Source organism: Spinacia oleracea, chromosome 4 (genome assembly GCF_020520425.1).
Source record: "Spinacia oleracea cultivar Varoflay chromosome 4, BTI_SOV_V1, whole genome shotgun sequence".
NCBI classification, from domain to species: Eukaryota; Viridiplantae; Streptophyta; class Magnoliopsida; order Caryophyllales; family Amaranthaceae; genus Spinacia; species Spinacia oleracea.
Window position 1 is genome coordinate 184,705,066 of NC_079490.1, and position 12,523 is coordinate 184,717,588.

A 12,523-nucleotide genomic window follows, 5' to 3' on the forward strand; every position below is an offset into this window, starting at 1 on the left:
ACTACTAAATTACTAATATTTTTTTTAATCAGTAATCACTATAATATTACACTGTTATCCCGTACTAGTTATGTTCATATATAAATATTCAACAAATTACTATATGTTTTTTTTTTAAAAGAATAAATCACAGGTCAAAAACCCAAAAATGTGAAATAGCGCAAAAAAAAAAATGTAAACGTGTCTTTGTTTCTTAGAAATACTTAAATTTTGTGGCCAAACAATTCTGTTTTTCTAAAGTGTTTCTCTAGAATTGTTTCCGTAGAACTATCTCTAGCAAAGAAAAGTTGTTTTTCATAGACCCTATACTGCCAACAGAACCTTCTTTCACATTTCAACAATCCAGCATTTCAGCCTTTTGTCATCCTTGGATTTCAAGCCAGATGAACATGGTTGGCTGAATCCAACTTACCCGAAACAAGCCTGAGTATCAAAGAGAAAGACCTTCATCATATCTGGTGTTTGGATTCCTCTCATTTGTGTTGTTATTTAAGTTCTAATATCAGAGAAAACATTCATAGGTAAGAAGAGAAAAAGCTGTATATGATACCCTGAACATGCTGAACTTTGATGTGACAAAAAAATGCCTTGTTGGAGAAGGTTGGTGCCCAATATCTGCAAGAAGTCAGGTAATACTCTCTTTTTCTAATGTACGATGTAGTATTGAAATTCTTTGAAGTAAAATTATATGTTCTCGTAAATATTCAGAATGTATATTTAACAGATTCAGGAGGCTCTACAGCGTGCAACATTTCACAGTAATTCACAAGTGGGCATAATATTTCATGCGATGGATACAGTTGAATCACCTCCAACGTACTTCAAAACCAATCGTTTCACAAATGCATTTCAAGAAATTGTTGACGCATATGGGTGAGTTCATTATTAGCTGTGTGACCTGTGTCTTCTTGTTATCAACTGTTAGAATAGAAGTAAGACTTTGTTGTCCTGGGTATCAGAGGTCCTAGACCTCCTATTGTCATTCTGCCTATCATGGAGGAAAGCGAAAAAGGGATAAAGTATGTAATGTTATTCATAACAGTAACTTATCGAATAACAAAATCTGACATTGTTGGGTTTAGTGGGTGTCCAGAATTTCATTCCCAAAAGAATATGAAACATAAAGTTTGCTACAAACCAAACTAACAAAAGAAGCTTTCCTGTGTTATATTAAGGATATACTTCCAATCTTATAGGAAGGATGAAAGCAAAACCATCATTTGTAACTTACAAAATGAGCAACTGCTTATCACAATCAGTAGTTCTACACAAAATTTTAAAGACTTTCCTTAACGGCTTGATCAACTGTGAACTGAGCTTTACCAAACACCTTGTTGTTTCTTCGCCTTGAAATGCAATAATCAGTCTCTGCATATGCCATTTAGAGCAACCTGCTAGCAGCAGATTTCTTCTTAGCCATTTTGATTGCATTAGCTAATTCTTCAGTCATATCACTGAGAGCCCTATTATACTTCATCAAATCGAGCACTCTTCTCCATATATCAGCAGAGTAACTGCATATGAAGAATAGACGATGCACTGACTCATCAGTCTGCTGACACAAAACACAGCACTGATCCACCTGAATTCCCCAGAATGCTATTCTCCATAGTGCTTAGTCTGTTCTGTTTAGCCAGCCATAGAATAAATAAACTCTACGACTAGCTTTATTGCTGCACACCACTCTTCTCCAAGCCACTTTCTCAAAATCACCTCTAAAAGCATTCATTATATATCAAGGAGTCCAAACCACCAGCTGTATTCACATAGTCCTCGCAGTTCAAGATTTTTACCAACCCTGAAGCAGGTTGAGGATGTGTTACCCCTTATGTAAATTACATTATTAAAATAGTACTTCGTATATGTGTAATCAGCCTACAGTGGATTTTTTTTTTTTGGATCTAAGTGTGAAGTGTGAACTATCTTTCACAATGTTCTTGTTCCTTCAGATTCTCCTTTGTTCTCTTCTAATTAGTCCCTCTGTTCCTGGAAATTCTTCTCATTTCCCTTGGGCACATATGTCGATGAACATTTTGTATTGTTAATACCTCTATTACATGTTAGAAAAAAATATGAATTTTGATATTCTTAAAATACTCATTTAGACGAATCAAATAAGACCTACATGACTTTGTTTTTTCTTATGTATTGGAAATTTGGAAGAATTAAGAAGATTCTCTTCCATTGTGAATAGTTCAAGATTCCAAATGGGAAGAACTTTGTGGAACGGAGAGAGTAACTTTTAAATTTGGAGCTTTAACGAGTATAAGTGCGAGGACCTTTAATTTATAATTGTTAATAACTAGAACCGGAATAAAGCAAGAAAATATTTTGTACTGTAGTATATTTCTGGAAATATTGCCTACAACCACCTTTATTTGTTTTTTATTATCTAAAATGTTCTAATAAAACATTTTTGTTAGATAAAACCACTGATTACCAGATTCCGGGTAAAAATTCGACTTTTGGGTTCATCTCCCTCCTCTTTTACCCGCACTTTCGCTTTGTGACCTTATATCCCACTGTAAATTAGCTTATGTAATCCCACTCAACCAAAAAGAAACACTAATTTCTCTAAAAAATGTACTCTGATTTCTACCTTAATTCGATAATCAAACATTAACACGCATGTACCCCTACTTGATTCACAAGGTCTAAGACACATTGAGGCAAACAAGATAAAAGGGTTTAATGGTATTAGTGTTTGACAATATGATGGTGATGATGATGCTAAAGGAAATCTTTGGTAGTTTTGCTAGATCATGCGCGCAAGAGCACCCACACTAGAATCATATAGTAGAGGAAAAACAAGGAAAACACCATAATAGACAAGCTGCTAAAATTTTATTAGGGTTAAAATAAATATCGACAGTCTCTCATAATCAGTCAACAAACAATAAAAATATTGTTTATTTTATATATAAAATTACAAAAGTAGACTAAGTGAATAAGGAAAGTAACAAAATGATTAAACATATTTTATTTTTGCTATAAAATATAAAATCATAAAATAATGGGTATTACATACCGTATAACTCTGTTTTTGTGGGGTCGGTAATTACTATTAGGAACATGTTTAGAAAACATATCAGGTTCACCCCTATACATATTTCTAACAAAGCAAACATGCATGCGCATTCACATTTACACTAACATCTCTTAAATTGCACTTGAACGTAGCACATCAAGGGTTACTCTTCAACGCTTTCACTTGATTGAATTGAAAGTAGAGTGTGTGAATAGTGTAAACACTAAATGGTTTCTTCTAAACAAATAGAGGAAGTATAAAGCAAACATATACATCTACTATTGGATCTGTAGGCTGTTGTTCTTTGAAGAATATCAACATAGTAGTTTTCCTTATTGGCTATGAGGCATTTAAATGGGTGGATGTCAACTAAGCTTAGTTGGTAAAGTCTTAAAGGGTGATACCAAAGACCTGAGATCGAATCTCGTCTACATCATTTGTCGCTTGCCCTTTGTGTCTCTCTACACCAAAACAAATGATGCATTTAAATGGGGATTTTCAATGGCTTGTGGTCGAATGCTTTGTTGCTCAGACTTTTTATTTCACTTCAAGTACGTGTGTTGTTACCCAACACTCGGACTTTGGAATGATACGTAGACACTTCATTTTTGTTCCAAAATCATGCGAATTTTCGTAAAAAGAGGAAACATACTCAACCCACATAATTTTCACATGAAGTGACTTAGATACCAAGTAGTGACTGAAGTTCTTTTTCCTCTCCAATCGAGTTCTAAATGAATACTTAATTTACAGTGTTGCTAGATATCAAGAAGCCAATCCTGCAATTTATACTGCAGTCACTTTTCCGTTCTTGTTTGCTGTTATGTTCGGGGACTGGGGTCATGGAATATGCCTGCTGATGTTAGCATTGCTCCTCATAGCCCGAGAAGGAAAGCTTAGTTCACAGGTACAACCTTTTCCTGGGTTTTGGCACTTTTCGTTTAAATGGTTTTCTCTGTCTCCTCCTATAAAAAAAAGTTAATTTTTTTTTAAAAAATATTGACTGCGTACTTTTTATTCTTGTTCAAGAGTCTCTGTATGAATTTGATTTTAGTCAGTTTAAAGTAGTGTATCTCCACATTGAGTTCACATATTCTGTTGTATACTACTATGCTAGTATTGATTTTATGAGATTCAAATTGAAGAAAATTGTCTGGCTTTAACACACATATGAACTATGTCAGTGCTTGTAGATCACTCAAACTACAAGAAATTTCTTTGATGAGATTGAGATCCTACAAGTTCTCTACTGTAACAAAGCAGACATACAGACCATCTTCCTAAACAGTTTTCTTAGTTTTGCCTGTTTTTTCTTTTTTTTTGAAGGGTTAAGTTTTTGGATATTTTGCATGTGACTATCCTTACTCTGCAAGTCTAACCACCTTAATTTGCACTTTTTTACCTTTTGCAATGTCCACTGTAAGCTTGAGTCAATCGGGGGTTTAAAATTGGCATAATACACCGATTTTCATATATAAAAAGGTGCCATCAGATAAAAGAAAATGATGTATTTCCTTCGTCTTTCAACATCATTTGACTTTTTACACTATTTATCTACTAACTTTTACCATATTATTACTAATATTAATATGTAGTAAAAAAAATAAACATCGCTGTTTTAAATCGTTTTTTGGGTCTATCTCAATGTATATTATAACAATCAATGTTGTTAACATATTTTACTAATATATAACTAAAGATATTAATGGACAAACTTATTCATTGGCAAGCGTGTGCAATCAAAATGTGTCATCTATTGAGAAACAGAGGAAGTTTAAGGCTATTTATTGTTGAAATCGATTAAGTAATCTTTTTGTAGATTAGTAACTCTTAGTTAACTAAAGGCAGTGCATTACATTCAAACAATGCTAAGGAAAAAAAAACAAATTTCTTTAGATTCTGAAACTATTTCTTTTTCTTTTATGTGCATACATCCATATGAAACATTGTTTAGGGAACAATTTGATTTTTCAAGTAGTCCATGTTCAAGACTTTAAAACCGGGTAATATCTGAAAGGCTTGGGAAAGTATTTGGTAAAAGAGTCCCATACACTTCATCCCAGATAAAATACCAATATCTTTTTACGTATTTGGGTTGTATCCCTCACATTGAGACCTAACAACAGGCAGTAAATTTTTTTGTTCTCTGAAGGACTCTTGACTTCACGTTTAGTCGTTTTTAGGAAATAAGCTGATCATCTCACCAAAGTTACAAGACATTTTGCTGGGATTAGCAAAGTAGATCCTGGTCAACTATGATTTCAGTAACTAATGTTTATCAAAAACTTGTCTGGAAAATTTGCCTCATACTGACATTTATAGTTACGACCTAAAACTCTTGGGGGGCGTTTGGTTGGGGGTCTTCAGGAAAGGGAAAGAGAATCAACTGTCATGATTCCCTTTCTTGTTGTTTGTTTGACCATTTCAATCATTCCCTTTAACTACTTGATTCCCCAACATCCCTCTACCATGATTCCCCCCACCCCCCCAAGGAATCACCCTAACCCCCAAACTCCTCTTCATCCAACCAACTTAACTACCTTGACCAACCTTGACCACCACTCAACCACTCGCCCCTCTCCCCCAAAACCCACTGAACAACCACACCACCACTTGCGCCGCTGAACAACCACACTACCACACAATCACCTGCTCCACCCCTCCAAAACCCCCAAAACCCATTGAACAACCACCGTACCACCACCCACCGAAACCACCATAACACCACCCAACAACCCACGTGAGCCACTGAAACCACTATACAACAACTAAAACAACCCTAATACAACCAAAATCATCTAAAAAACTACCTATAACAAACCCTAATCTCGCCGGGAAAACTAGATCTAGAAAATAGAGGAGAGAGAAAGGGGGAAGGGGCGGCGCATGGGGTGGGGAGGCGGTACTCGTAATGGGCGTAATGGGTGGGTGGGGAGGCGGTAGAGTGGGGTGACGGTAGAGTGGTGGTTGTAGATTGAGGGAAGGGGTGGTGGGAAGAATGGGTTTCCTTTTAATTTTTGTAAACCAAACAACTTGTGATAATCTAGGGATTTCCTTTCCATTCCTTTTCAAACCCTTTGTTGATTCCATTCCCTTTACCCCGTGTGAACCAAACGGCCCCTTGGTAATTATCCCTGCATATTGGTTGATGTAGCCGGGTAACCCTCCCTCTCTCTCTCTCTCTCTCTCTCTCTAGTCAAGTTACTTGGATTAGCTTTCCCATTTCCCTCTCTCAATTAATGGTACTTTTGATCTACGGACCTCTCTTGCACACATAACGACGTATACTATCCGGTGGACGGATTGAAATGTTGGATGACCACTTTTTGTTATCAATATTACTCCTCGCCTTAAATTTAATATCGAAAGACTTTGTCCGTTAAAATATCTTACTAGGTATGAAAACTAACTAAGATGACTTGTTTCCTCTACTTCCAGATATTGTGTTTAACTTTTAGAAGCTTTGCTTCTGTTCTATGTGTTTCTGTGTGCTGTAATGTTGGAGTTCTATCCATATAATTAATGTATATGTGCCCTCTGTTTTGTGTTAAAAAAAAGTCACTTGTTAGACTCTTTCAAGTTTCAAGTTACTACCCTTATTTTAAACTCTTTGATTTACCTCCTGCATGGTTTAGAATCAGCTATGGCATGTAAAGCAATCAACATCATTCGTGAATACCATCTCTCTGTTTGACACTTCTATGTTTTTTCTTTTGGTATTTTTGTGGAAACTGGTCCTGAAGTTAAAAAGTTTTCCACAAGAAAAAGAAAAGGCTTGAAAGATTTCCAAACTAAGGCAGTTTATGTTATACTACTCCCTGGCCTTAACTATTGTAAACCATTTTTGTTCCAAGTATCAAGCTAGAATGGGTTATGATAAATCAGGCACCGTGTAAATTTTGTCATGATCCTCTAGACCATAGTGTTATGAAAATATTATCTCCAATTGGGTGAAAAATTGTATCAAGGTAATTCAAGCATACCCTTTTGAGAATGAAATTGAGATTAAGAACTTTGAATATTCTTATTTTGGTGATCTTATGATCTCTTTTAGGCTACTTGTTTTGTCATTCTTCCTGGATTTTTTTATTGGATTATAATTTTTAAGAATAATGTTGTTGATGCCTGGACATCCTAGATCCCTACTATATCGTGGTCTATATTACGCCGCTATACTTGTAGGAGTAGGACCCTTCTCTGGCTGTTGAAAATCAAGATTCTTCTTTTATGAGTTCTTGTTCTTCAGCTGTCGAAAATTCCTTAGCTGATCTTCTTTTATCTTCTCTTCCTTTGTCAACTGTTTTTCAGTATCTCTTCTCTTCATCCTAGCTCTTTGATTTCCTCGTGATGTCCCACATGGAAACTGTAAAGGTTCCGTTGTGATTTGCTTCAATTTCTTTTACTAAGACTTATCTTTCCATGCAATTTTTACTTGCAGAGACTGGGAAGCTTTATGGAAATGCTATTTGGTGGGCGCTATGTGGTCCTTCTTATGGCTGTTTTTTCAATTTACTGTGGGCTGATCTACAACGAATTCTTTTCTGTCCCATTCCATATATTTGGCCAGTCTGCATACAAATGCAGCGATGCAACATGCAGGTAATCGAGAAAAATGTTTGTTGCCTATATAGCTATCTAATATTTCACAAAAATAATGATGGATCGAGTGCGGCCAAAGGCCTTAAGTTTACATGTTCGCTTGTTGAGCACGGAAAAACCATATTAACCTTCTTCATTGTCAGCTTGCAAATAAAAAGGTTATAATATTGTATTAATCCAACCGATATACTCATTAATTAATAGATATAACTAATAACTACTCCCTCTGTATTTATTTAAGGGATACACTTGCCTTTTCCGGCCGTATTTATTTAAGAATTACACTTGCCATTTTTAGTAACTTATCAACTCCACCATCTAATTAAATAATCTATCTACACCCCACCCCCACCCCCTAAAATGGCATGGTCCCCACTTGTTTTACTTATTAAAATATCTATCCAATCCCACTTGTTTTATTACTTTATTTCATTCAGTTCTTTTTCATAATACCCGTGCCCGGCCAAGTGTATCCCTTAAATAAATACGGAGGGAGTACTATCTGAAAAAAACAATCAAGTTCTCGTTTAAGATTTCTTGTTCTGCATCAATATAATTCTTTTCTGTTATATTTCCTTGTTGACAGTGTCAATCAAATCTTTCTCGTTACACAACAAATGGTTTATCTCATAATCAATTCTATCGTTTCAAACATGACATATTGATAAGATGTTAAATTATCAGAGAGCAGGGTCAATGATTACTCAATTCTCGGCAGGTGGTTTTCCTTTGGATGTAAAAGGGAGGACAAGTAAATTTTAGGACCTTTTCGGTCTATTGAGTGAATGAATGTGTTGATTAGTTAGTAGGTGAAGGCAACTTAAAACCTGATTGGCAAACTTTCCTCCCCAATTTTTTTTTAGATTTTATTTATTTATTATAATGCCACTTATATATTTATTTTGTTTTATATTTTATCAGTGATTCTTCTACGACTGGTTTAGTGAAATTTCGGGATCCCTACCCATTTGGTGTAGATCCCAGCTGGCGTGGAAGCCGTACAGAGCTACCATTTCTTAACTCACTGAAGATGAAGATGTCTATATTGTTGGGAGTGGTGCAAATGAATTTGGGGATCATATTAAGTTACTTCAATGCACGGTTCTTTAGAAACTCATTGGATATAAGGTACTGTTTTTAGCTGCATATCTGGTCTCCGAGTACTTGTGCATCATGTGGAAAGTGCACTGAGGGACTCATTTTTGGTTCCTAGGTTTCAGGTTTTGCCTCAGATAATATTTCTCAACAGCCTTTTTGGCTATCTTTCCCTCCTAATTATTATCAAGTGGTGCACTGGATCCCGAGCAGACCTTTACCATGTTATGATATATATGTTTCTTAGTCCTTTCGAGAACCTTGGAGAAAATGAGTTATTCTGGGGGCAGAGACCATTGCAGGCAATATTTCTGTCACTTATTATATCTTAAATCTTGATCGTCATCATATCAATATTTCATATTAATGTTTGTGATCTGCAGATATTACTTTTGCTGCTGGCCGTGGTTGCAGTTCCTTGGATGCTCTTCCCAAAGCCATTCATTTTGAGGAAGCTTCATTCTGAGGTACCCTAAAGTTATACTACCTCTGTTTCACAATGCACGCATCATTTCTCATTTGGGCACTATTCATCAATCAAATTTGACAATCTGTCTTTCACCATTATGTAAGAAAAAAGAAAGTCAAGTGAGATCTTGTTCAATTCGTATCAATGCGAGGATTCCAAATATCAACTTTTATAATTTTACTTATACGCATTTAGAGATATTAATGTCTAAAGAAGCATGTTCGAATACGTGCAAAAAGAAATGTTGCATGTATTGTGGAACGGAGGTAGTATCTGATTGTCATATTTATCTCTTACTTAGAATGATTGCTTCTAAAATTTTGTGCTTGGTTAATGATAAAGCAAAACATGTGAGTGAGTTGAGACGTTCAGAGGTTATTAAAGGGTTTTAGTATGATTAGCATACGTTTAAATACATCTTCCCTTGTTTCATTAAAATTGCAACATTTTGGCATTCTATCTATTCATATACTAACTCGACCAAATGTTATTTTACTATTGTACTTCCTTTTTTACTCGCAATAGTTTAACTCTTTGCCGCTATCACAAACTTCTCTTTAATAATTTTTGCGATTAATATATAAGAAAAATTATAATCATGTGAGATGTTAGATTCGTCTCAATGTATATTTTCAAAATATCATTTTTTTTTAATTTAACTTACTGATAATTGAAGATATTAATGGTTAAAGTTATGCATCGGCAAACGTGGAAAGTGAAAACGTTAAGTAAAAGAGAACGGAGGAAAAATATTGTTGGATTAGTTGCAAAATATTATAATTAATGGTAGTAAGAGTATATAATTAGTGATATTAATGGTCAAAGTTGTTTTGACAAATATGAAAGTCAAACTGTTGCAATTTTAAGGAATTAGAGAAAGTATATGGAAGACAATCTATTGTATTTCTGCTTGCCCCTCTTTTTACCATCTTGCTTCATAGAGATTCCAAGGGCGTACGTATGGGATACTTCACTCCACTGAAATGGATCTTGATGGGGAGCCTGACTCTGCACGACAACATCATCACGAGGATTTCAATTTTAGTGAGATATTTGTGCATCAATTAATACACTCCATAGAGTTTGTCTTGGGTTCTGTTTCGAACACGGCATCATATCTACGTCTTTGGGCTTTGAGGTACATGCAATTTTTTTTTCCTTGATGGATTGCAGTTGTTTATTCCTTTTCATCAACTCAAATTCTAACCTTGACCCATTGCTATGTTGACAGCTTGGCTCACTCAGAACTGTCAACCGTGTTCTATGAGAAGGTCCTGCTCCTTGCCTGGGGGTGAGTGTTCGTGGTCAAAGTGTCCAATATCCTACTTCTCCCCCCACCCCACCCCCTACCCCCAGAGAAAATAAAAGAAAGGTAGAGAAATCTACTGTAATAAAAGAAAGGCAGAGAAAACTACAGTATAATCCTTGTTGGGTAGTTGGACTATGTGTATCATACGCAAGCAAAAGAAGCAGAACTGCAGAAGTCAATATATTGAAAATGCTTAAGAATTTGAACAATAGGTAAAAAACAGAAGTAGAATCCTCACTAATTTTGTCTACAAGCGTTTTTAAGGAACATAATAACTGGAACTAACAACAAGCTGGATGTTACATTTGTTATTGGTCATTTTTTGATTGTGAAATCCTATCTCTAATCATGTCAATTCTCAATTAGTTAGTCTGCTGGATGGAGTCTGCCCCCCCTCCCCTCCCCTCCCACCGTCCCCCCACCCTCTTGTGCATTTTGCTTAAACACATAAATAAAGCTACACGTCATGCTCTTATTTGATTACTATGTTTGATGATTATTATTGATATATCTTCAGGTATAACAATCTTCTTATCCGGTTGGTGGGGCTAGCCGTGTTTGCTTTTGCAACTGCTTTCATACTACTTATGATGGAGACTCTTAGTGCTTTTTTGCATGCTTTGAGGCTTCACTGGGTGGAATTTCAAAACAAGTTCTACCTTGGCGATGGCTACAAATTTAGACCCTTTTCCTTCGCCATACTAACAGACGAAGATGATTAGTCAAGCTTTTGTAAATTTTGATCCTTTCAGATTAATATAGTGAGAAAAACGGTTTATGCTCCTAAGTCCCAACAGAAGAGGCTTTAGTGGACGTTTACAAAACAAGTTTTGGCTGGCAGACACTAGGGTTCTGCAGGTACAGATTTTGTTGCATAGTTACGCAAGTGAACCTCACATACATTCTTCAACGTGTTGATAAATTCTCTTCATTTAACAGCCCTCCACCCAACTCCAAAAGAGAACTACTGTAAGTTAATAGGGATTTTTGTACAGATAGTTATCCTATAACCATGTAGCTCGGAGGATAGATTTACCACTTGCTTGGGATCGTGAATGTTTTACTGCTGAGCTACACTTTCATACAACTATTTTTAATAAATTGTATTGCATGTACGAGCCTCTCAATTTGTCATTTTTAAGTGGTCAATACTAATTGGTTTGCCGACCAACGCTCGGATCATACACTCGCCTACACCATGCTCATCCTATCAGGTGGATCAAAATACAAACATTAAATAACAAAACGCAAAACTAAAACCATCAAAAACAACCAATTGTCTGTTGGTTCAGTGGTGATTGGGGCTGAACTTGGTAGGGAGGAACTCCTCGTCGTCGGTCGGTCCCACTTGTGCCTGTTGTGCGCACACAGGCGCCCCGATCGACCCTCGCATCTCGCTCTTGTCGCCAATAGGCAAAAACGTACGTTCAGAATCTCAGACGCTAACTCGTGCCCCTACGAGTCACAAGACACTCATTCTGCACAAGGCTTGTATCCTTGCCACCAAAAGGCAAGAGTACGCCGAATGGATCCAATGTCAAAACATTCGGACCTGACACGTAGAATTACCCTATCAACTTTAATTTTAATGTGTTGTTTTGGAAATTATACAAAATTAGAAGCAACTCTGTGTCTAATAAAACATATTTTTTCTTACGAATTGTTGCAAAATTGATGAGAAGTACTAATCCAAGTTTTGTGTTATTATTACTACCATATTTTATATTGGTAGTCAAACTTTTATATTGATAATAAGCCACTCTAAGCCAAGACTTCCTCCTAAACTTTACGCTCTAGCGTTTGCTGTGAGAATCTTTTTCTTACCTTAATTGCCTTTCATATGGAGTACTGCGTTAATACCGTCAACAACCTTTTGTTTGAAGGCTAAAGAGTAACACAAATTCTTATTTACATGGGGTGTACGATAAATATTGTACACCGAAGTTAAAGTTGACGTAAAATGCTTAAAAGTCATCCTTATATATGTAAAAGTTATCTACTTTTTAGTAGTAAAAATTTTCAT

The 12,523-nt window shown here is 35.9% G+C and overlaps 1 protein-coding gene across 2 annotated transcripts in view; it reads left to right on the plus strand.

The window, feature by feature from the left end:
- The window catches only part of LOC110805255 (V-type proton ATPase subunit a1), a 28,699-nt gene extending 17,084 nt beyond the window's left edge, over nt 1–11,615 (plus strand). For both annotated transcript variants that reach the window (XM_022010861.2, XM_056843229.1), the window contains 10 exons: nt 522–629; nt 725–873; nt 3,782–3,935; nt 7,467–7,627; nt 8,549–8,755; nt 8,841–9,024; nt 9,106–9,189; nt 10,133–10,329; nt 10,423–10,482; nt 11,018–11,615. In XM_022010861.2, coding sequence (XP_021866553.1) covers nt 522–629; nt 725–873; nt 3,782–3,935; nt 7,467–7,627; nt 8,549–8,755; nt 8,841–9,024; nt 9,106–9,189; nt 10,133–10,329; nt 10,423–10,482; nt 11,018–11,222 — 1,509 coding nt within the window. In that variant the 3' untranslated portion in view covers nt 11,223–11,615. The remainder of the gene's footprint in view (nt 1–521; nt 630–724; nt 874–3,781; nt 3,936–7,466; nt 7,628–8,548; nt 8,756–8,840; nt 9,025–9,105; nt 9,190–10,132; nt 10,330–10,422; nt 10,483–11,017) is intronic.
- Nucleotides 11,616–12,523: the final 908 nt, after the last annotated feature.